General features: G+C 40.4%; 1 protein-coding gene across 3 annotated transcripts in view; it reads left to right on the top strand.

Moving 5' to 3' along the window:
- The window catches only part of LOC122564761 (pappalysin-1-like), a 326,083-nt gene extending 300,986 nt beyond the window's left edge, over positions 1-25,097 (top strand). For all 3 annotated transcript variants that reach the window (XM_043719939.1, XM_043719938.1, XM_043719937.1), the window contains one exon: positions 24,762-25,097. In XM_043719939.1, coding sequence (XP_043575874.1) covers positions 24,762-24,875 — 114 coding nt within the window. In that variant the 3' untranslated portion in view covers positions 24,876-25,097. The remainder of the gene's footprint in view (positions 1-24,761) is intronic.
- The last annotated feature ends 1,240 nt before the right edge of the window (positions 25,098-26,337 follow it).

Genomic DNA, 26,337 nt, shown 5'->3' with positions numbered 1-26,337 from the left:
TATTCACAGGTCTTTCTAAACGGGGAAACGACACAAAAAAACACAAGGAGCTTGTTTCTGTCCCGTCAACTATAAAGTTTTATGATCTAGCTTTACGACAAAGCACAACATAAGAAGAAAACTGAATGAAAGCAGGCAGGGTTGATCAAGCCACAAGTTTGTTTTGATAGGCCTACTGGGGCCGTGATATAATGACCCTGCTTTTTGTCTTTTTCAGCATTTTGTTTTTGTTTCAAGGTTTCCCATCTTCATTTGTCATAGGGTGGGGAAAGGGAGGGGGAAGAGTCTTTGCATGACTTGTTAAAAGACAGATTTCAATCACTTTAATTACTCATTTAATTGGTGTGACATCTGTACACATAACTGACCACACTCCTGCAACTCCCTGCTCCAGCTGCAAGCTCGCTTTCTGCCACTGTGCCTTTGTTTCTACAAAACACATCAAACTGCATTTCCAACTCGCTTCTCTCCTTTCGCCCTGCCTTGTGAATAATCAGGACAGGCTTTAAAATTTCCTTTCTCTCTTCTGTTTAGTAAGTTTTTTTTTATTCCATCACAGTGACTAATTTCCAGAGCTCACAAGTAGCAACAAATATTGTTTATGTTTTGTCCCAGTTTCTTCTTTTCCTCCTCATAAGGAACAGTAACGCATATTCGACTAACACCTCCAGCTCACATTCACCTAGGTTCTTCACCGAAATGGCTATTCGCTTTGTGTTTTGTTTGTGAATATCAGTAGGGTTGACCATGCAGAGTAAAGGGTATTGGGTATACCGGGGTCAGAAAGACTTCTAAGCAGTCCAACTATTTCCTTACTTGATGTACCTCCACACCTACCTTACAGTAGGGATCAGTGGAATTTGAGATTCACAATTATTTATTTTCTGTTTCCATGTAACAAAGGACAGGTTGTCACAATCCCTCCAACACCCAGAATGTGAAGAGGGAACTGTCAAGTTGAAGCATATTTGTCCCTAGCAACCATTCGACAAATAAAATGGAAATATGCAGAGGTGGAAGCTGAGGGTTGAATCTATTTGGAAGAAAACCTCCAAACCAGGGCAGATAAAGGCTGTCTGATTGTGGTTTGAACACGTCAACACCAGTTTTGCCACAGGCTATTTTCATTCTTAAAATGATAGCTGTTTTACCACCAAGATGTATAACAAGATACAGTAGTGCCCAAGAAGTGAAAGTGTGCTTGCTGTATGTTCAGAGCATCAGCAATAAAATTAATACAACAGCTTAGTTAATATGCACCAGGGCTAGACCCAGCCCTTAATTCACAGTCAGGGTGACACACTGTAAAATTAAGTGCCAAAACATTACTGCGGCTGTTGCTATGGAAGCGTGAAGGGAAATAATGACAAGAAAAATAACAATTCTTACCAAGTTCTGGATATCACCAGTTGTAGAATTACCTAATTTTACAAGGGATTGTCATCGGTTTACGTGTTAAAGATTGCATCAGTTCAGGCTTGGCAGAAACATCTTAAAGGATTTTGCAAACGATTAACAACCAAAGTGCAGGGGCTAATGAAATTCAATCATTTTGGTAGTGTTGGGCAAAAGAAGTAAATTAGTCTGGAGAAGTCACAGTTTTATGAATAGTTTAATGGGATCTCTCGTGTTCATCCAATTAGTGTAGCAAGGTTAAACATCCCATTCAAAGATTGGTATTACTGTCACCATTTCTCGTGCAATAACTGAGTCTAAGAGCCTCTTGATTCATGGTGGTCAAGGAAAAATTGTCAGTGAATCTTCAGAAGGGGCTGTTATATAGGTTATTGCCTACTAGAAATTAGGTGCTAATATTAACTAGTCAGGCATTGTTGCTGACAGAACTGAGAGACATTGCTGATACCTCTGTATCCTTTGAGATAATTACTCTCCCAACATCATGGAACTGGATGACATTATCAGATTAGGTGGATCTTAATACAGCTTCCAACATTAACCCTTTCAGAAGCATTATTTTAGACATTTTTCCCAAAAACTTTTTTCCCCATATTTAATGTTTGTGTAGTTACATTTATCACTAATCTCTTCTCAAACAAGTATCTGATTTCACAAATTCAAGTAGTCTGAATTTCACATTTTTCTTTAGATTGGTAGATCTCTAACTTGATGATTGTGGATCTTGATCTTGTGTGGCCTCTAAAACCCATCTCTGCTGGAGGACAGTGTACGTTTTGCATGTCATTCGCAGAGAATGTCATTCCTGCAAACCCAGGTGGACCCATAATCTCATGAATGTCTTTCCGTGAGAGTGTAGTTGCCACTACACTTCCACTGTAGTTGCCCTACAATTACATCTGGAGTACCTTTAATCTCGTGAACCTCCATCAAGGAAGACATTACTTTCTTTGCAGAATCTGGATTTCTGATCCTGTTCTTTTTGACTATGTTCCAAATCTGTGAATATTGATCCAACTTGAATACAATCAAGTGTGGCTCATCTTCATTTTATGTCAGCAAATGTTTATCCTCAATCTGTTGAGAGATATTTACTCCAACTTGTTGATTAGTTTGGACATCTTTATTCACCCTCTGTGATCAGTGTACTGGTGCACCAGACATTTAACCATCCTTAGTCATGGTACTGAAGGATTGCTGCTTGCTTAGCATTATCTCTGTCAGACGCACTGATAATTCTGCTTTGGAAGATAAAGAATTAAAATGGTCATTTTGAACTTGTATCATTTTGTTAAATGGCGCAGGTGGCACAGTGGCTCAGTGGTTAGCAGCACTGCTTCACAGTACCAGTGACCCAGGTTCGATTCCACTCTCGGGTGACTGTATGTGTGGAGTTTGCATGACCTTTCCATGTTTGCATGGGTTTCCTCTGGGTGCTCAAGTTTCATTCCATGGTCCAAAGATGTGCAGGTTAGGTGGATGCTAAATTATCCTGTAGTGTCCAGGGATTTGAAGGCTATGTTGGTTAGCCACGGTAAATGTAAGGTTATGGGGAGAAGCTGGGTCTGAGTAGGATGCTATTTGGAGGGTCAGTGCAGACTCAATGGGCCGAATGGCCTCTTTCCACATTAACAACATCAAATTCATGTCTGTGATAATAATTTGGTCCGATGGTTTTGCTGTCTGAACGACTTCAGTTAATATTCCTTAATGTTGGTAATCATCCCTTGAGTGGGATTTTTTGCTTATTATTGTCATTGGTATTTTCTTCTGCTCACAAACCTCATTGATTGATGACCTGAAAATTCTGAAGTGATAAAACAAATTAAAAATATTTTCACTACGCCTGTAAAGTTGAAATTTCCTTCCTGTTGACAGAATAAGACAACTCTCACGTCAATATAGTTAACACAACAAATGTCTTTTTTCTCCTTGCATGCCTATCCATTCCTTGTGGTGTAGGTCTCTCTCTCTCTCTCTTTGCATCTCTGTCTCACGTGTACTCTCCTTTGAGTTCCACCATGCATCCAGAAAGTCCAGCTGAATCTTTTACTCGTTCCCCTTTACTAGCTTGATGATAACAACCTCTCTGATTGGCTTCCCTTTGCATAGTCTTGGCATAACTTGCTTTCTCTTGACTTATTTGCCGTCTCTAATTGAACACTGTCTACCACATCCAGCATTTTGAGATAAAGACATGCATACAAACTTGAAAGAAAAGGTGTCCATTATAAATCTCATATTTATTTTCAACTTTCTTATGCTTTTTCTGCTGAAGAGTTGCTTGTACCATAACTTTAATCTTGTGCAAAGTTAAAAATCACACAACACCAGGTTATAGTCCAACAGGTTTAATTGGAAGCACACTAGCTTTCGGAGTGTCGCTCTGTCATCAGCTGGTAGTGGAGGGCTCAATTCTAACACACAGAATTTATAGCAAAAATTGACAGTGTGATATAACTGAAATTATACATTGAAAAATTGATTGTCTGTTAAGCCTTTCATCTGTTAGAATACTGTGATAGTTTCACTTCTTTCATGTGTAAATCACAAAACCTTTTTTTAAAAAAGTTGCATTCTCAGGTTAGCTGTTAACAATGGTGATAGCTAGACAATATGTTGAAGGTGTTAGCCCCCTGTGTTCTCTGTCTATGCCATGATGTTTAGATTGATGGGTGCATGTGTGAGTGTGTGTGTCTGTAAGGGTGTATTTGGGTGTCTGTGTGCACGTCTGTGTATATGTGTGTCCATGTGTATGTGTGTATAGGAGTACCTGTGTGTGTGTATAGTGCAATGGTGGTCACCTGTAATGTGACATGAACCCAAGGTCCCGGTTGAGGCCCTCCCTATGGGTACCGAACTTAGCTATCAGCCTCTGCTCAGCCACTTTTCGCTGCTGCCTGTCCTGAAGTCCACCTTGGAGGATAGTCACCCGAAGGTCCGAGGTCGAATGTCCTGGACCGCCGAAATGTTCCCCAACTGTCTGTTGATTGTTGCGCGGTGCCCAGTCATCTGTTGTCGTAGCCTTTTATCATGTGAGTTAAACTACTTTGACCATATTGGTTCATTTCTGTGCGCTATATTTTCTGTTTCTTCAGCAATAATATTTGATCTAATATTGATATTGCCTCTGTATCAAGCTTAAAATTAGTGAGATGTCCATTGATATAAACTAGTTCTGTCAAATTTGAGTCAGTTTAATTACCAATTTTCCTTAAAAATGCATTGGGTCTCTACTGTAATGCTGGTGGTTCTACACATTAACATCTTTGAATAAGTAGTAGCTTTATTTAACAGTGGTTAATACTTCTGCCTTGCAACACCAGGGACCTGGGTTCAATTCCAGCCTCAGGTGACTATTTGTGTGCAGTTTGTGTATTCTGCATGGGTTTCCTCCTACAATCCAAAGATGTGCAGGTTAGGTGAATTGGCTATGTTAAATTGCCATAACAGTCAGGGATGTGTAGGTTTAGTACATTAGTCAGGGGTAAATGTAGGGAAATGGGTTTGGGTAGGATACTCTTTGGAGGGTTGGTGTGAACTTGTTGGACTGAAGGGCCTGTTTCCACACTGTAGGGATTCTATTCTGTGATGCTTTTTCTGTGTCTGAAATGGGTACATCTTCTGGAAGTGGTCAATTCATTTACAGCTGTAGCATTATTTTGTCATAACTGGGCACTGTTTGTGAGGCTTTTTTTCATTTCACAGCAATGCCACTGATTCTTCGTAACTGTTGTTTGACTGTACTGTGTGTTAGCCAGTCACATGTAACCGTAGAGTTCTACAGTTCATAAAGTGGAGGTGTTCTGTTGACTTCCTGCGATAAAACTTTCCTTCTCTTAGGATTTCTCAGTGATTCTTTCTGATTTCTGCTTCCAGCACAATCTGAATAGCTTTTTACGCACTTAAATCTTCTTTGGTCTGTAATAAAACTGACAAATATTCATTCATAATTCCAACATTTGTGTCTTTTATGAAAGCTGAATTCAAAGTTCCATGGCAAGTTTTCCACAAATCTATAGAGATTATTAATATCAATTAATTAACATTAAATTATTAATATGGGATTCCCCAGAAGTTGAATTCTTTTGTTAAGTCTTGCTCTTGGCAAGAACTTTATTTGTTTTCAGCTTGAAGAAATCTCAAAACTATGTAGAACGTCTTCAGAAGTGCCTGTATTTTCGATGTTTTGGTGATTCATATTGTAATCAGCAGTAAGTCCTATTTACTTGTTCAGCTTGTGATTGTGTGTTCAAGTTTGAAACAGTCCTATATCTCAAGAACAGCTTTTTCCCAAGATGAAAAATCCTATGGTTCTAGTTGGCCCATACACTGGTAAGAAACCTGACAGCCTATAATTATTGCTCTTGCTCTGTGTTCCTCATGTGATTAGTTATTCTTCTTAATTTAAATCTTTTAATGTTGTTGCAATCACCTTTCCTGGAAGAACTTTCCTTCAGTAAATAGCAAAGCTGTTTTGGTTTCCTTCTTTTAAACCTTTTACTTCTGTTAATTAGTAACAGCGAGGGGCAGCATGATGGCTCAGTGGTTAGCACTGCTGCCTCACAGCACCAACATCCCAGGTTTGATTCCAGCCTCAGGCTATTGTCTGTGTGGAGTTTGCACATTCTCCCTGTGTCTGCGTGGGTTTCCTCCCACAGTCACAAAGATGTGCAGGTTAGGTGAATTGGCCATGCTAAATTGCCCGTAGTGTTAGGTGCATTAGTCAGAGGGAAATGCGTTTGGGTGGGTTACTCTTCGGAGGATCGGTGTGGACTTGTTGGGCTGCAGGGCCTGTTTCCACACTGTAGGGAATCTAATCTTATCACATTTTTCCAGTCAAAATCGAGGTTTTCTGCTGCTTGTGTGAAATATGAATTATTTCTGCCATTCACAACTGATACACAATATACCTAATTTTCCTGGCTTCACCAAATAAAGCTTTGTGTCTGCAACCTTTAATAAACTCTTCCCTCCACAACTGCAATCTAAATTATGGGCAGCCCACTCTTATCAAGGGTACAAACATCTTCTAAACATCTTCTTCTGTTAGACTCTGTCTGCTTAAGCTTACAAAATACCCCTTTTGCTGTCTTAATTAGGCTTTACAATGTTCTGCAACCTTGGTATTAAGAACTTTTATGGTTCTGGATTTTCTTGCTATAGTCATGCTTGCTGTCAGCTGCTTGCTGAGGCAGCAATACTCATTGCAAGCTGTAAACATTCTTCGTATTCACTTCAGTTACTCTCAAACTGGTCTTTGCTCTATTAATTTAAAGTCTCTCCCCAGGAATTTTTAGGTTTACTTAAACAGCATTTTGCTGAACCTCTGTGGATACTCCCACAGATCCTATTTAACAAATGGAATCTGCAACTTCCAAGTGTGACTAGTCTTTAAGGTCTTTTTACCTCACACTGCTTCTTGTGTGCCTCTCTCCAGATCTGAAGTAAAGGCTTTAGCCTGGGCTGCCAGTTCCTCCCTTGTTGGTCCTTCCATGAGTTCCTGCTTATTGCTTGTTTGTTCAAGTGCTTCTAACTGCTGATCATTAATATGAGTCGGTCTTGATATGGTAACGTTTTTAAAACTGTAAACTCAGAGTCATTAGGAAATTTCTTGTGCAAGACCCAATGGATTTTTGATGTTGCACCTTTGTGGTATTAAGAAACAATGCTCATTACTGACCACCATGTGGTACTTGCAGGTACAATGATGTTGTTACCATTCCTCTTTCCTTACCTGGATCTCAGGATCTATTTAGAGGAAGAATGATTCTTAACAAGAGGAGGCTCTTATCTTAACAAAGTACAATTTAATGCATCCTACTAATTATGGTCAAGTTTTATTCACTGGTTAGTATTGTTACCAATACTCTGGATGTAGATTTGCTTGCTGAGCTGGAAGGTTTGTTTTCAGACGTTTCGTCACCATATGAGGTAACATCTTCAGTGAGCCTCTGGATGAAACACTGGTGGTGTAGCTTGCTTTCTATTTATATGTTTGGGTTTCCTTGGATTGGTGATGTCATATCCTGTGGTGACATCATTCCTATGATGAAGTCATTTCCTGTTCTTTATCTCAGGGGGTGGTAAATAGGATCCAAATCAATGTGTTTGGTGATAGAGTTCCAGTTGGAATGCCATACTTCTAGGAATTCTTGTGTGTCTATATTTGGCTTGTCGTAGGATGGATGTGTTGTCCCAGTCAAAGTGGTGTCCTTCCTCATCTATATGTAAGGATACTAGTGAGAGTGAGTCGTGTCTTTTTATGGCTAGTTGATATTCATATATCCTGGTGGCTAGTTTTCTGCCTGTTTGTCCAATGTAGTATTTGTTACAGTTCTTGCAAGGTATTTTGTAAATGGCATTAGTTTTGCTTGTTGTCTGTATAGGGCCTTTCAAGTTCATTAGCTGCTGTTTTAGTGTGTTAACCATGGCTAATCTACCTAACCTACCCATCCCCAGACACTATAGGCAATTTAGAATGGCCAATTTACCTAACCTGCACATCTTTGGCCTGTGGGAAAATCCAGAGGAAACCCACGCAGACATGGGGAGAATATGCAAACTCCACACAGACAGTTGCCCGAGGCTGGAATCAAACCTGGGTCACTAGCACTGTGAAGCAGCAGTGCTCACCATTGAACCACTGTGCCACCCGCAGTGCTCCAATGAATTGTCAGTTTAAATTATCTAGGTGGACCTGGAGTGGACTGAGTCAAAATAGGAGGTAGGGAAAGTGGGCAACTTGAGAGCAGTGGAATTGAATCTAAACTTAAAAATGCATCTTTGAAACAGCAAACATAGCTCCCATTCAAATCTGTTTTTGTTTATTGAAAGATTCAAATGGGAGCTATGTTTGCTGCTTCGAAGTTGCATTTTTAAATGTAGATTCAATTCCACTGTTCTCAACGTGTCCATTTTCCCAATCTACCTCCTATTTCAATAAACAAAAACAAATACGAATGTTAATACAGTTTGCAGTCTCTTCCATGAGGAAAAGAGAAAAGTTACAAAAAGTGCCATCACTCCCTAAAAATTGCAAGCCAATGACAAACCAGTGATGAATTGCAAACTTCTGATTTTAAGGGAATAGATAAGTAATTGCGTCTATTTAATTTTCAGCTTCAGTCTTTTTTATTTGAAATATTGTCACGATTGAGCAAAGACTCCAGATTGTGATTGAGTTGTGGCCTCAGGATCGACAGGCGATCTGATTCATTAACTGAATCTGGGCAGATTGAAAGCCGCATACGGCTAATTTCAATTTGCATTTAACCTATTTAATAAATATATAACAACCTGATTCAGCACAAGGCAACAGTACTTGAGCTCCATCTGCAACACAGAGCAATTGGGGAGCAGATAAAATCTACTTTCCTGAAACCTTTCTGCCTGTTTTAAGCTTTTGATATTTTTGATAATGAGCATATAATTATAAAAGATACATGTGTGTGGCAAGTACACACTTGCCAGTCAGTGACGCACACACACTGTACAAACATTAAGCTGTAATAATTTCAAGAGCTTATTTTATGTCAGTATTGTATTCAATTTCTGTTAATAATGTGTGTAACCAGATTAAAGAAAAATATATAGTTAAGTGACTGCAGGCTTTCCGAACCCAAAAAAAAATCCCTTGGTGACATCTATCACTTTTAGGACTGTTTTCAGAAAATCCGTTTCGAAGGGTTTGAAAAGTCGGCCATAGTTTTGATGCTCCCACATGAACTTTGTCCTTTTAAAACTTTCAGCAAAAATAAAATATTTTGTTGAAATGAACTTGGCAGCCTTTTAGTCTGCAACTTTATTGAGTAGTGCCGTTGTCACTGGCAGCAGCCAACTTTAATCACTCACCTCTCAAAAAGCACGGTAAAGGGATAAACAATGTTAAGCTTACAGAATGCATTTAGAGAGCTGCTGTCCTTTCAGCCAGAAACAAACACCCCTTAATGCCATCCCTTCCTGTGCTCAGCAGGAAGATGTGAACTTAAGAGTCCAGCAAACTCCGAGCTGGGACTAAAGTAGGACATGACTCTTTCTTTCTCTCTCTCTCTCTCTCTCTCTATATATATATATATTTATATATATCTGTGTGCCAATCGGGGTGACCTGTCATTGGTTATAGCAGGTTGGTGGCAGAATCCAATCAGCCAGAATCAAGGAAAGAAACTGAGGACATTTATGATTCCTCACGTAAAAATAATTTGTGTATGACCATACTAATAGCAATTCAAGAAAGTTCCATTTATGCCATACTGTTAAAAACCTTGACCTTATGATGTCCCAAGTCATTGAAGTACTTTTGATAGATAGTTGCTCTTCATCTAGGACTGTCTGTTCAGAAAAGCTCAAGCCATACCTCAAGTTTTCCCTTCAAATCCTATCTACATGTTATGCCTGATGATCTGGCAGGCTTGAGGTACTGTCAATCCAACCTTCTAGCAGAGCCCTTCTTCATGTTTCTGATACCACTGTTGGATCTCAGTATAAATCAAAGACTCATTTGCATTTTTTTTTTCAGTCCTATCTCGACAGCCACAGCTGCAATGCCGAAAACACAGCAGTCAATTTATACGCAGTAAGTTCTCACAAACAGCAGTGAAGTAAAGCAGGTAGCCTGCTTCAGATAATAATCGAAGCTAAATGCTGATAAGAGAACTCCAGCGCTGTTCTTCAAACAGTGCTGTAGGATTTGCTATGTCCAGAGGAGAAGGTAACAGGGGCACCTCAGATTTAGAATTCCTACAGTGTGGAAGCAGGCCATTCGGCCCATTAAGTCCACACTGACCCGCCAAAGAGCATCCCATCTAGAACCACTCCACTGTAACCCTGCATTTCTCATGGCTAACCCACCTAACTTGCACAACCCTGGACACTGTGGGCAATTTAGTATGGCCAATCACCTTACCTGCCTATCTTTGGACTGTGGGAGGAAACCCACGCAGACACAGAGTGTGTGCAAACTCCACAATTACAGTTGCCGGAGGCTGGAATTGAACCTAGGTCCCTGGTGATGTGAGGCAGCAGTGCTAACCACTGAGCCACCATGTCACATGTTTTTTTAAGGGCACATAGCTGCTACTGCCCCATATTTTCAAATATTTGGAGCAAATAACCACATGCAGCCTTCCACTGTCACTGTCATCATGACGAAACAAAAATGAATAAGCCATTACGTAGACAAATATGGAAGTATAGTGGCTTGAATACTGTACTTTCAAACAGCTGCTTTTACACTATTGCTTCCAACAAAACTATTCCTTTTATTCTTCATTTTAATAATTGTATCAAGTGATTGAGAAGGGAGAAAATAAGCCATTAACTTTACGTCATCTTTGTCAGGGTATACTTCAGAGATGATCCTTGATTTAACGTACTTCTTATTCAAAAGTATTACATGTGCTATGCTACACAGACAGACTGATTAGAGCAACTTACCATTGAGTCTTTTAAAGTCTCACTGAAAAATATTTATTTTACTATAAATTTGGCCTTAGCATGCAAACAGCCATTCTAATGTTATATGTTCAGAATGAACGAGCGCTTGAGTTAATTTGTAACTTACGTATTAGACTGCAGAAGAAAAAGTTTTGCCTGTGCAAGCAACTTTGATATGTTACAAAAACATTAAGTTTGAGGTGGGGAACTTGACTGACCTACAAAACCTATGGGTTCACTTGCACAAGTGCTGTAGGTAAGAAAAGGCAGACTCAAACACCAGCCATAGCCGATTAGATACCACCTTCATCTTCGTTTAATTCCCTTCCTGCTCCGGCATTTCACTGACTGTAATCTCCCAGTTGTTTTTTTCGTTTGAATGTTAGCCAAAAGTAAAAGCTGAACAATCTGAGACCAGGTCTCCTGTGAGTTGAGGCCACTGTGAAAGGATAGTGAGGCCTAACAAACATCAGAGCCTTTTGAACTGTTTGGACTGAAGCAGAGCTTATGAGCTCAGAGGATTGGGTTCCTCACAGAAGGAAAGCAAAGTCTTTAAGGGGCCATAGTTTAAAATATGCCAAAAAAAAGGAACATACCAATTCTCAGTGGGGGTCAAACCATGCTGACCAAAGAGTGATCGGAAATGAAGCTTTTTTATATTTTTAAAGTAAATCTTTCAGCACTTGTGCTTTTTTAAAAAACAGTTAATTTCTTTTAAAACAACAATTCTTTTCCAGGCAGTAATTTGATGAACATTTTACATCAATTCTTTTCCAGGCAGTAATTTGATGAACATTTTACACTACTCTGTAGTTTTCTTAAAGAAGACGCAAGTGTCAAACCTACTTCCACCTCAAAGTCAGGGCACAGCAAGCTAGTTATCAAAATCAGGGCCAGGCGGTTTTTAAAGGCAGACTGCATTCCTTTCTCGAGCTTCACGTAAATAATTCAAGGAGCTGCCCTTGAATAAAATTAGTTTAATTCAGAATTGCCATTCATTAAGTTGGGGAATTCTGATAGCATTTGTTTATTGCTGTAAATAACGAACTCAAGGTTTTCATTGGTTTTGTTTGAGTTAAAAATTGTTCCTTTAACATTGGAGATTGACTTAAACCTTGTATATGGCCCATGTAGCACCTAAACAGCCAATTAAGATAAAAAGTGAGAATAGTCCCGATCTACTGGCGGTGTTCTTCTGCTCAAACCTGGTAGGATCTTGTGATTCTGATGAACCTGCAAGATCCTACACCTTACTTCAGGAGATTGTATCAACTGAAAAATTATCAAATGACAGAGAGACATCATGATGTCCCAAAGTGGAAAACAACACAACCCTCAGAGTAAATGATCTCAAGTATTATTGCCTGCAAATGAAATCCTTAAGAATAGTGACTGAAGGATTCCTGAAAGGGAGAAAAACACAATAAAAATTATAGCTGGAACACATCTCCCATTTGCTCATAAGTCTAGGTGTGTTAACTTGACTTTGTCAAGCTAATGTTTAAATGCAGTACTTTATGTGGAAGAGCTTTTAGTCGGAGTGCTTAAGATAGAAGTTAAACAAAACACTCCTCTGAGCTGATCACATTCTATTACTCCAATGCACTCAAGGCTAAAAAAGAGGAGAAACAAATCAACGTGATCAAAAACATAAAATACAAGACATTTAATGTTAGTTTTAGCTAATGTTTTGGTTTTTAAAATGTTGTCTGGCCAAGGATGCTATTAAAATTTCAGCAAATTGAGTGTTCAAAAGCACTGTTTCCACTTCATAGATTGATTTAAGATTCCTGGTCTTAGAATTTGACATGATCCAGTCTGTGGGGAAAAGTAAGAGCAAACTGTTCTCCATTAAAGCCTTGTGTTAACTGTGTTGCATTTACAAAGCTACTCTTACAAACCGCTATTAACCTCATTGGTTTTCTAGACCAACGTAGATTTCGTTTGCACAGTTTCTGTGGGTTCCCTAGGCTACAGGCAAAGATTGCCTGAGCTCACACTTTATAATGTCATTATGTTGTTAATGGCAATTAGCAAGCAAAAACAAATAAAAGGCCCATAACTAAAGTTCAGCAATGAACTTAAAAACAGCACAGATCCTGCAGTGCCTTGAAGTGACAATGGGCTGAACCCTGCAAATTGCAACTGCCTTCAGCAAGCCTTTTGCAAACGTTCTGGAAGACCCTGGTTCATTGTGGGCAAAATTGCAAAAGTTCTTTCAGAGTTTCAAATCAATGACTGGTTCCAGCTGCAAGGCTCCCAGCTACAGCTGTTTCGCACAGACTCATTCACACAGACACATACACACACACATACTCTCATACACACAGAGTGTTGTGTGATTTTTAAACTTTGTACACAGAATGAAGGCATTGATTTCAGACAGGTTCACTGCTAAAAGCAGTAAAAACAAAATAAATATCATCCTGCACTGGTGTTGTTGAATATTGCTCCACCAGTGTAACAGTCCTCAGCTAAGTATTCATTTGCAAAGCACAGTCCATGAGATGCATTTTATTCAACACAGCAGCCTCTTCAAGTAACAGGCAGGAACAAGATCATAAACAAACAGCATTGATTGTTGCTCAGGATAGAAGGAGAAGAGATGGAATCATAGAGAGATAGAGATGTACAGCACAGAGACAGACCCTTCAGTCCAGCTCGTCCATACTGACCAGAAATCCTAACCTAATCTAGCCCCATCTTGGCCCATATCCCTCTAAACCCATCCAAATGTATTTTAAATGCTGTAATTGTACCAGCCTCCACCACTTCCTTTGACAGTTCATTTTATATGCACACCACATTGTGCATGAAAAAGTTGTCCCTTAGTCTCTTTTATATCTTTCGCCTCTCACCCTAAACCTAAGCACACTAGTTCTGGATTCCCCCACCCCAGGGAAAAGACCTTGCCTATTTATCTTATCCATGCCCCTCATAATTTTATAAACCTCTATAAGGTCACCCCTTAGCCTCTGATGCTCCAGGGAAAACAACCCCAGTCTATTCGGCCTCTCCCTGTAGCTCAAATCCTCCAACCCTGGCAACATACTTGTAAATCTTTTCCGAACTCTTTCAAGTTTCACAATATCCTTCCTATAGGAGGGAGACCAGAATTGCATACAATATTCCGAAGTGGCCTAACCAATGTCTTGGTTTCAGCAATTGAAGCACTTTGACTTCATCCATTGCCATCTCCACTCCACCCACTCTACCTTTCATTGCTGCCTGAAGAAGATTTTCAAACCAGCTCAAAATTGGAACAAAATCAGAAATTGCTGGAGAATCTTAGCAGGTCTGGCTGCATCTGTGAAGAGAAAAGATTAGTGTGGTGCTGGAAAAGCACAGCAGGTCAGGCAGCATCCGAGGAGCAGGAAAATTAACATTTCGAGCAGGAGCCCTTCATCAGGAATTGGTCCGAAATGTCGATTTTCCTGCTCCTCGGATGCTGCCTAACCTGCTGTGCTTTTCCAGCACCACACTAATCTTGACTCTAATCTACAGCATTTGCAGTAGCCACCTCTGCCTTTGTGAAGAGAAAGCAGGGTCAACGTTTTGGATATGGTGACCCTTGTTCAGAACTTACCAAAGTTGTAGGACCCTCATACATTTGTAGTTGGCGTTAATGTCGGTTGTTCATCTTTAAACTAATATCAAATAGGCATAAAGAAAGTTGGGATATTGTTGGAGTCAGCAAAGTTTGCCTTCAAGTCATTGCTAAATTTCACTGTCACAGTGATGGTGGCACAGTTTCAGCTAGCACCATCATTTATCTTTAATGGGGATGTGGCATTACCGCCAGCGTAGTTGCTTGTTGCTGAGCTGGCAAGAGCAGGCAGCTGTTAGTCGGTAAGCACTGGCCTGAGTAGAAGGCCAAAGGATTGGCTCCAGATTAAAGGAATCCACTAAATTGATGCGGAAACATTTTCTGACTGACTTTAAATACCAAAGCTAAAACTGGAAATAACAAAATAAATTCATTAGCAAAAAAGGGGAGCTGGGTAGAAGCTTTCCATCTCAAAGTTACCAGGAAAGCTGATTGAAGGACCTGATTAAGATTGATTTGAGAAACAATTGAAACCTCAGAAAACTGAGTCTTTGATAGCACTGATTCTGCTTTGTAGTTTGATTAATAGGCCTGATCTTAGATTTTGACATGATTCACTCTTGTGGGGAATATTGCAGAGGGAAGGCATTGAGAAATTCAGTGAAACGTGGACAGAGCATTTAGATTGACCAAAACACATTAGGCCTTTTGATCTACCAGCCTATTTACTCTCCAAAATTTATATACATTGTTAAAAAGGAGGCCAGAAATCAAACCTTTTCATCAAGCACTCATCAGGACTCAGGTTTGATGAAAAGGGGCACCAATTTATACAGCATGAGAAGAGAGTGCTAATTGGTTGGGCTTTCATTGATATGGAGATGCAGCAAGAGCAGTTCACTGCCAATCTATTCTTCAGTGGTAGTGTTCCTGCCTTTGAATCAGAAAAACTATGTTGAAGTCCTATCTATCCCAGAGGTGTGCCATCACAAAACTGAACAGTGGATTTTTAAAAATAAGCTTAACTCACAATCCTAATTCTTAGACCAGGAGCCTGGTGGCTCAGTGGTTAGCACTACTGCCTCCCAGCACTTGGGTCCCGAGTTCGATTCCAATCTCAGGCAATTGTCTGTGTGGATTTTGCACATTCTCCCCGTGACTGCATGGGTTTCCTCTGGGTGCTCCAGTTTCCTCCCACAGTCCAAAGATGTGCAGGTCAGGTGAATTGGCCATGGTAAATTGCCCATAGTATTAGGTACATTAGTCAGAGGGAGATGGGTTACTCTTCGGAGGGTGGATGTGGACTTATTGGGCCGAAGGGCCTGTTTCCACACTGTTGGGAATCTAATCTAAAAGTAACAGGATTGATAGCCCAACCAATCAGCACTCTCTTCTCATGTTGCATAAATTGATGCCTTTTTTAAAAATCAAGCCCTTTTCCTGCATCACAGTCACAATGAATGCAAGATGAAAAGTTTCATCTTCTTACCTCCTGGTAGTGATGTTTCAGTTCTGTATTCCCAAGCAATTATTTCAAGCTATTGTCTGGTTATGAAGTGGTCCTTGCAAGCACTTGCATGGTTTGCACAAAAGTAGTACCTTTGGTAAAGAAACCTTTTGCTTGTGGCTATAGGCTAACTGAAGAGTCCTGCATAGGACGGGTCCAATATTTGACCTGTTAATGAGGTGACCAATTCATGAAAATGTCCTCTAGTATGCAAATGAAAGTGAGAGGTGTTTTCAAAAAGGTGAGCCCAAATAAATTGGTCATGGAACCAATGTCTGCTCCAACTGAACACTGGCTATCGCCTTCATGTAGCTACAAAGCTTTGTATTCATTCAATGTAATCTTACCATTTGGAGAATTTCTAGTGTTCAGGACCAAAAATTGGATAAAGATCTTGCTGGTGATGCCTCTTATTCAGCCTGGGAGTACTTTCTGGAAGTAGTGAATTCAGAGGCTGGTCTTTCACAAACATTTTGGCGACAGCCCCTCAGTGGGCCAATGGCCTGTTGCTGTCTTCATTTGAGAGATGAATGCTGCTGCAACAGGCAAAGGAAACACCAGGGCATCTCGAGAAGGGAGCACTCCTACAAGATAAATAAAATGATTGCAACTATATAGCCTACAGTCACAGTTGGAGACCTGTGACAAAAATGGGTCGGGAGGGGTTGGGGGTGGGGGATTGTGTGGCTGGAGGATGTCGATGTGGTGGGTTATGCAGCTTCACTGCCTCCCAAGGCCTACAAACTACACTGTGGGCCCCATCTGCCACCAGCAGGATCTTGGCAATATGGACAAACTGACCTTAAATGATCAATAAATTGGCACTACTTGGTTACTTGCTGGTGCCAGTCAGGTAGCTTCTCCCATTGTTTGTCTGCTTGGATTGCCCAGATTTCCTTCCCATCTCTCTTCGAGCTACACTTTCACTGGTCTCAAAATTTCACTGATGGGGCATGCTTGGCATAAGTTTAAGGCTATTACGCTAATCACAGAATCATAGGAGGGAAACCCTACAGGGCAGAAGAGGCCATTCAGTCCATTGACCATCCTACCCTGACCCACCCTCATGACCATATCCCTGTTACCTTGCATTAACCATGGCTAATCCACCTAGCCCGCAATCTCTGGAAACTACAGTGCAATTTAGGATAGCCAGTCCACTAAACCTGCACATCTTTGGACTGTCAGAAGAAAATGGACTCCCCAATGGAAACCCATGCAGCCATGTACAAACTCCATACAATTATCCAATGCTGAAATCAAACCCAGGTCCCTGGCTCTGTGAGGCAGACATGCTAACCATCGTGTTGTCCACCGAAAATCATCCATTTATCAAACAAAAGGAAGCAGGAGTCAATTTACCTTCTACACCCCTGGAGCATGTGGGCCTTCTGAATTTGGACCTCCTGGCTCTGTGATAGGGACAATGACACTGCAGCAAAGAAGCCCTCCAAAAATGCCACCCTTTTATTTTAAGATGCCCAGAAGTGCTGTTACACACAATTGAATGGTTTTGTTTTCCATTTCCAAATCACCCTTGGTACTTTTCACTCATTATCTGCCATGTCTAAATCACCCTTGTTTCCAATGAATGAAATTACATGTGATGCCTGGCAAAGGGCAATGCAGACAACCAAAGAAGCAGGAGAGGTTGCTGGAGAGAGATAGCAAAAGCGAACCTTTTTGTTTGTATCCAGAAGTACTCTTAAACAGAACTGAACTATTTTGTTATCCCCCATCAGCAAATCACCTCTGATATATATTTTCCCATCTATTAAGCACTTACACATAAGCCTCACTGAAGATCAGCTGCGCTCTTACCTCTGAAACATGTGATGGTTTGTTATTAAAATAACTTTCATAGGAATGCAGGAATTAGGAGCGGGAGTGAGCAATTCAGCCTTTTGAGCCCGCTCTGCCATTTAACATGATTGTGGCTGATGTTATCCTGGTCTGAACTGTGTTTTCCCACCTGCTCCCCATAGCCCTTTATCCCGCTTTTCATCAGATACCTATATATTTCTTTCTTGAATCTGTTGATTGATTCTGCCCCCACTGCACTCTGGGACAGTGAGTTCCACAGATTCACAACCCTCTGAGAGAAGTAGTTTCTCCTCATCTCAGTTTTGAACTGACCTCCTCTCGGTCTTTATCTATGACGTCTTGTTCGATACTGTCCCACGAAGGGCAACATCCATCTTATCAATTCCCTCTAGCATTTTATATACTTCAATCGGATCCCCCCCTCTCGTTGTTAAACTCCAGTGATTACAAGCCCAAGCTGTTCGAACGCTCCTCATACGACAGCCCTTTCATCCCTGCAATCAACCTGGTGAACCTCCTCTGAACTGTCTCTAGTGCCACTACATCCTTCCTCAAGTAAGGAGACCATAGCTGGACACAATATTCCAGTTGTAGTCTCACCAATGTCAAAAACATTACAATTTCTACACTGAATAGTTTCGTCTGACAAGCAATGGAATCTATTATTTGGTACAGAAGACGAAGACATCATAGTTATGCTGTGTTCATTTGTAATTGAAACTGAAGCCAAGTTTGAGGCAACTTTAACATGCATTAAACCAGCAGAAGTACCAAGACAGCACAGCTAGGTTATGCATAACCCTGACACTTAGTAGAAATCAATTTCATGACTGGCCAGTCGAGGTCTGGAATTAGCATTGTGTGCAGGATACAAGATGTTACAGTATTTCTCATGTATCATCACAGGGAGCCAGAATTCACTGTAAACCATGTTTTCTTTGGCAATGGCTCTAAGGATAGATTTTTACTCTTTGGGAATTCAAGCCTGTGTGAGATGTTGTTGTGGTGGAAGACTCACCTCAGGGCTTTCCTGCACTTGATAGTCTTCTGATTGATGCTATCACTTCTGTATTGGTATGCAGCCAAAATTACATTGATGTGATGATGGTGGTGTAAATGGAGCCCAAAACTGACATTTTTATAAATGACTCCTGTACTGACAAGTGTAATAAATGGCGTAACATTGTATTTAAGATTGCGTTGACACAAATGTTTGGCGGTAAAGACATCTTGGATCGTTTTGTGCAAAAAGTAAACCCCACCTTTGAAATTCTGGCCATGGACTTTCATTTGGGATGTAATATTGGCATAAAAGCATATTTGAAGCAAACACTGTACAAAAATATTGCAGCTATAGTCCAACTTTTGAGATAAACTGAGATTGAATGAGTTTAGACCTTCTCGTGCTGTCAATCTGCTTTAGTTGTGAATAGATGGTTAATGCCCTTGAACAGACTGTGCTGACTAACTGCTGAGGCATTTGAAGGAGTGTAGTTCAAGACCGAGAAGGCCGAGGTTCAATTCCCACATGTTGCAGAAGTGTGTCACAACATGCCTGATCAGGTCAATTAAAAACTTCTTCAAAATCGATTGCAATGCTTGTTGAAGCTATAAGTGACACATGTGTTAAACCAACAGACAAAGTCCACTTTGAAATGCTCGTTCTGGATCAAGTGTTTTTCACTTGTGGTATTGTGAGTCGAACGATAATTTGTTTTGCTGGAACAGTTTCCAAAACTTTCAAGGATTACATTCAATCCCTTACTCCAAATGCCTAAAATCCTTCAACAGAATTATTCAACAGCATTAAATAGTGTATTGGTGCCTTGTTAGCACAGGATCTTCCTGCCCCACCCGACTTAACTTGGTACATATTGTTCTACTGCAGAATTCCAGCTGGTCAAGAATGAAACTGGTGTCAGTGTTATGATTTGGAGGTGTCGGTGTTGAACTAGGGTGTACAAAGTTAAAAATCACACTACCCCAAGTTATAGTCCAACAGGTTTAATTGGAAGCACTGGCTTTCAGAGCACTGTCACAACCACCTGATAAAGGAGCGGTGCTCCAAAAGCTAGTGCTACTAAATAAACCTGTTGGACTATAACCTGGTGTTGTGTGATTTTTAACAGTGTCAATGTTCACACACTTCTTGAAGGTTTTTTTACATAGACTCAGCTTCCAAACAGTCAGATGACCTAACTAGGAGATATTTCGCCTGTTCCTATTTATACAGCAGCTCAAGTTAATGTTCATCACCTGGGTACAATTAAACCTGTTGCAATATGATAAGAAGCTTTAAGAGGGCCTAGCTTAAGCTGCTGTCAATCACTACCCCCACTGAAAGGGTTTAACATGGTAGTCAGGGTCTTGTGGTACTGCCTCTACCACTGGCCCAGAATTGCTAGGTTCAAATCCCACATGCTTCAGAGGTGTGTCATAAGATGTACTTTATTTTGTTTCATTTTAGTATGCCCTAACAGGTGTTTGACAAGGTTCTGCATGGTAGACTGGTTAGTAAGGTTAGATCACATGGATTTGGGAGAGCTAGCCAGTTGGATACAAAATTGGCTTGAAGTTGGGTGACAGAGGGTGTAGGTGGAAGGTCGTTTTTCAGATTGGAGGCCTATTATCAGCTGCAGGGATTGGTGCTGGATCCACTGCTTTTCATCATTTATATAAATTATTTGGATGTGAATATAGGAGGTAAAGGCTAGTAAGTTTGCAGATGACACCAAAACTGATGGTCAGTGAAGAAGATTATTTCAGTGTGCAATGGGGCCTTGATCAATGGGCGGAGAAGGGGCAGATGGACTTTCATTTTGATAAATGTTAGGTGCTGCATTTTGGAAAGGCAAAACAAGACAGGACTTATACACTTCATGCTAAGGTCCTGGGGGGTGTTGCTGAACAAGGAGCAGGAGAATTGACATTTCAGGTCTAATCCTTCATCAGAAATGTCATTTCCGATGAAAGGCTTATGCCTGAAACGTCGATTCTTCTGGTCCTTGGAAGCTACCTGACCTGCAGTGCTTTTCCAGCACTACATTCTCAACATAGGTTTCAGACTAGAGGCAAAAGATTTAAAAGAGACCTGAGGTGTAACTTTCTCACGCAGAAGGTGGTGCATGTATGGAATGAGCTGCCAGAGGAAGTGGCGGAGGCTGGTACAATTACAGCATTTCAAAAGAATCTGGATGGGTATATGAATCGGAAGGGTTCTGAAGGATATGGGCCAAATGCTGGCAAATGTGAATAGATCAGTTTAGGATATCTGGTCGGTGCAGACGAGTTGGCCGGAAGAGTCTGTTTTGGTGCTGTATTACTCTATGACTCTTTATCTGACCAGGTTGATTAGAAAAATATCTATAATGCATCAGTCCTGTTACTTGTAGCCAGCCTCCAAGTCCAGAGTCAAGTTAAGTTGTACAGTAGTCTCCCAGGTAATTCTATATTTAAAAATATGACTATTTGCATAAAGAACTCATCAGTTTTACCAATCCTTTTAAATTTACATTGAATAGAAAACAACATAATTGTACCTGTTGCATGGTGAATACCCCTGTGTTACTCTTCCCATGGTGTAATGAATTAAGATTAATTGAATTCTAGTTATATTCTTTCTGAGAAACTAAATCCCTTGTTGACCTCATGGGATTATTTCCTCAGACTTCAAACACCTAGGTTAATGTTAGTTAAGGGCATTTATTGACTAGACTTAAGTAAAATACAGAGGGTGTCTTTAGTATTGAGAGGATGTGGAAAAAGAATACTGGCATCCAATCTTCTCTTGTGATGTTTGCATTGCTCAGCAACTGTTTTTTGCTCCAACTGCACTGATTGCAATGTCGGGTGGCATGGTGGCACAATGGTTAGCACCGTTGTCTCACAGTGCTAGAGACCTGGGTTCAATTCCCACCTCTGTCAACTGTCTGTGTGGAGCTTGCACATTCTTCTTGTGTCTGCATGGGTTTCCTCTGGGTGCTCCGGTTTCCTCCCACAGTCCAATAATGTGCAGGTTAGGTGAATTGGCCATGCTGAAATTGCCCATAGTGTTAGGTGTAGGGGAATGGGTCTGGGTGGGTTGCTCTTCGGAGGGTCAGTGTGGACTTGTTGGGCCGAAAGGCCTGTTTCTACACTGTAAGTAATCTAATATGTATTTGACTCCTGGATAGCAGAGAACTTACGAAATAAAGAGTACTTTTTCTAAGGCTTTCCTTTGGATCAAGATATCAGAAACACTATCAAGTTTCTTGTGAAAAACCCGACTTGTTGAATGGCAGGCTTCAAACCACTACAACAAGGGTGGTCCTAAACAAGTTCATGACAGGCACGAGACTTTGTGATCCAACCTCAGCTGGGACCACAGAACAAATCCCTTATCCACATGTGAAGTGACACGTTACTGAGGAATATCCCCTCAAAGCACTAAGTGACAGACTAAACACTTTAGCCTCCTAATCTGTCGCGTTTATCACTCAGCTCTGAGATGTGCATTTGCAAAATGAAGCAAGATCTTCAGTCCTTCAGTGGCTAGAGTAATGTTGGACTAACCAAAAGTAGGTTAATGCAGGAAGAAGAGACTTGCTGAGCATGACTACTTTCAAAACTCTACTTGTTTTTTTTTCCCAAAATGTGCAGATTACTTTTCAGTAGCTCCTTTTGTGGAAATGAGTGATACAATCTTCACTGTCCTAGCAGACTGCACACATCATGTACACTGACAGCAGTTCTCTAAGTGAAATATGAGGCCAGGTTTCTACAACTTCTCTGAGGATGCTGGCTGTCCAGTTCCCAATACAGCTTCATGGTTAAACTGCGGGAGCTGATATTTAAAATAAAAACTAAGTTTAACAGCTCAGCAAATCACCATCTCCGTTTCAACACTATTTCAAGATTAATTTGCATTAACATGTACTGCTTTGATTTGGTAAAATGCCACAAAGCAAAATACAAACACAGTTTTAAATTAGACTAATGCAGTTCCATAATGAAAGCTTCTATTTATAGCCATTCAGGAGAATGGGCGGTCAATAAAAACTGGATTCTTTTCTGCATCAAAAAGATATATTTTAAGCTTCTTAATGAATCTTTTCATCTCTTGTTTTCTCTCAGCACAGCAGAGGTTGCCATTCACCCCCATGCAGTTTTATCTGAAATGGGTTAAATTCTGGAGAAAAATATAAAATATTAGAATGTACATGAGAACATTAAGTGTTCGCAAATGAACTTGGCTGGTTGGAGGCCTTGTTCTCTGACGTCTTATTTTTCCGATCCAAATTGATAAATATGAACAAACCTTCCAAACTAAACAACAGGCAACTGCAAAAGATTTAGATGATGTATATATGAGGGGTACATTTCTGGCATCGCCTTTCTGGCAGAGAGCCTCACCTACTGGCAGGACACAGCAAAGTTAAGGCATACACTTCCCAATGGTTTTCCAAACATAAGTTTAAAACAGCAGCAGAAAATAACACCTATGGGGTTTTGACACAGTTTGGAAATTCCGAAAGAAAATTCACATGTAAGGTCCACATCCACAGAATAAAGTAATTTCTTAGTCAATGGCATTTCCTAGTCAGGCAATACATGTTTGTTTTTTAAAAAGATACAATTTGCCCACTAACTTTTAAGAGACATCTTCAACAGAACCATCAAATGGCCAGTATCCTGGTGAAGCTGAACAAGAAATATTGACATTCCTGAATATTACACCAACAGCATGCTATAGGAACATACTTATCTTTGTGACAATTACTTATACCAAACTGAGGCATGTGCTCCATACAAGATTTCCAACAGTATAAAGATTTACAGAAAGGAAACTAAATTCAATTATACTATATTGCACAACAATGAAACAAAAATCTTAGTTTTCACCCTCTTTTCCTGAACAAGTAGTCATCAGTAGAAAATATTGAAGTTAAGACTTAAATATTTATCGATACTTAACAATATAAGGTACTGTTGCCATAGTCACAGAGGGCTGCTCTCTTATGATGTGGTTGTTTAACCTGAGGGTCATCACACATTATGTGAGGGGTGAGGTTGAGCATCTGGAACTTTCATATTGCCCTTAGCCAAATGGGAATTGAACCTCTGCCATTGGCCACATTGTGGATCACAAACCTGCTATTCAGCCAACTGAACTGAGCTAATCAATCGCCATTTAGCAATGACACTTACATGGAATAAAGTCTGGGCCTAAATTTCCTGGGAATGTTGTTGAGTGACCATTTTTTAGCTTGTTACTAAAAGTATGTTTGTCTCCCACTAGTTCAGTAGATTCACTGATAACATGTTATGACGGTTCAATAGTCAGCAATGAACTCCATCTTCTAATAATTCTTTGTCAGCTCCTCCTCCTCACTCCCTGACAATTCCATGTGCCCCTAACAATTTTTTATAACATTATTAAAAGGGCCTGGCCATATTTTCAGTGTTTTGAAATTATTTTGACAATTTTGAAAAAGTAACTTGCAGCCAAACAGATATCTGTTTCACAAACTGCAGCCAAACAGATATCTGTTTCACAAACTTTAAACAAACATCCCTCACACCCTTGCCATGAGTGAGAAAGAACAAACTTGCATTTCAATAGTGCCTTTCGCACGACCTCCAAAGCACTTTGTAACGAAGGAAATACTTTCAAAAATGCAGTCATTATTTACATCCCCAAAGTGAAGTATGCTATTCAGGAAATGGATGGCCTATGCATGCACAGGTAATATACCATGGGACCCCACCACCACATGATCCAAGATTGATGATTTCAACTCTGTTTTAAATTGATGTTCTTTAGGTGAAAGTGGAGTGTTACCTGACAGTGTCTGATAATGGAATAAGATCTACCACTAAGCTCAATGTACCATACTATTTTCAATGCAAGGGATGCACTCCTGTGGCTGAATAAATATTGGAGCAGAGGACATGGTGTTGGCAGCTTGACGTGTTATTTTGTCATTTTTTGATCTTAACTGTCCCCCACGTGTTGTGCACCCATCTTTAATGAAATCCTATGCCTTGCAGGTCATACCCTTTCCAATGTCTTGTGAACTTCACGGAGATTGTGCTTGCCGAGACCCCACGGCTCAGGAGCACGGCAAAGTGAGACAACAACGCTTCTATCACAGCCACCATTAGCCAGGAGGAACAAGGAGCGGAATACAGCTGAAGGCAGACTGGAAGGGCCACACACTCCTTGCTGCTTACAAGAGAAAACCTCTCTGACGAGATAACACACACACACACACAATCTACCAGTCTGCCTTCTGTCTGAAGACTGGAGTGAGAGAGAAAAAAACAATAAAGACACAAACGACACATTGAATGAACAAGCACCCCTCCCCATCCCCCACCCCTCACTCCCCATCCCCCACCCCTCACCAAAAAAAAGCATGTTTCATGCCTGCTTGTGTGGCCGTTTCTGGTTGCACATCCCAAACCCTGACCAAATTATCTCTGTTATTTTTTTTTCAAAAAACAAAGAGTTTGAAATACAATGCCACCCAATCCCAAACTTGAGAAACTTTAGGCAAAATAAAACAAAAGTGAACAATCCGCATATACCAGATTAAAAAAAGACAATTGTGCATTGAAGGATTAAAACAAATACGCAGGAGGAAAAAAATTAATGCAAAAGTTCTGAAAGGAAACCGCCATTATCATGGCTGCTGCTGCTGTTACTGGACAACTGACCTACTTACAGTGTAAGAACAGGTTATCACCAAACCCAAACTTCGGTCTGTCTGCCTTAAGCAAACTTTCAGCCTCTTTTTAAAACCCTTTGATTTCATCTCTTGTGATCTTCATAGAAAACAGTGCCGGCCAAAAGGATCTGCCACATGTCAGGGAAAATAAACCTGCGCATAGTCATTCCAAAGACCCTCTTCAATGAATATGAGCTCAGATAAGCAGAGTTTCAAACCAGTGAAAGACAAATCTCAGTGTGTCGAGGTTAATTTTATGCACAGAAAATGACTGACATGAGAAATGCACTTCAGGGCAAGGGTAGCAGAAGGGAGGGGAAAGCTTGGAAGTAATGAAAACAGTTTTAGCCTCTTTAGTAATGTGGTGTAGTCCATCAACTGGTTGCGGAAGCAAGCTTTGCACATAGCCAGATTTGCCAAAGTTGGCACTCAAGAAACAGAATGACTGAATGCAGGGCTTTGCCAGTCTGGCAGATGTACAGAGTTGCCACCAAAATGCATGAGATCTGAGCTTTAAAAGCTGGCGCACAACACCATACACCAGTTAATGTTAAAAACAACTGTTTAAAAAGAAAATCACTGGAATCTACAATTGTTTTGAAGGGATTATAGGTACAAGTATGACTTTCTTCATCAATATCGGTCCTGTATTCCTGTAAGAGTACAGTATTGAGGTAGACCAAAACAAGACTTTGTGAGGGAGAACCCAGGGGGAGAACAGGATGTGTGTTTTAAAGTATTTGTTGCCTTATTCTGAGGAGAAATTACTACTATAATACTCAGTTCATTAATTTACCAACAGTGCTAAATTCTTTGCCACTAGCTTACAAAAGTTCTCAAACATGTAAACATCTCTGAAAGGTTTTTTAACATACAAAATCAGCTGTTTTCCTAAG

This window comes from Chiloscyllium plagiosum, chromosome 30 (assembly GCF_004010195.1).
Source record: "Chiloscyllium plagiosum isolate BGI_BamShark_2017 chromosome 30, ASM401019v2, whole genome shotgun sequence".
Classification (NCBI taxonomy): Eukaryota; Metazoa; Chordata; class Chondrichthyes; order Orectolobiformes; family Hemiscylliidae; genus Chiloscyllium; species Chiloscyllium plagiosum.
The sequence above is the reverse complement of the archived record's forward strand: the minus strand, read 5'-3'. Positions and strand labels throughout refer to the sequence as shown.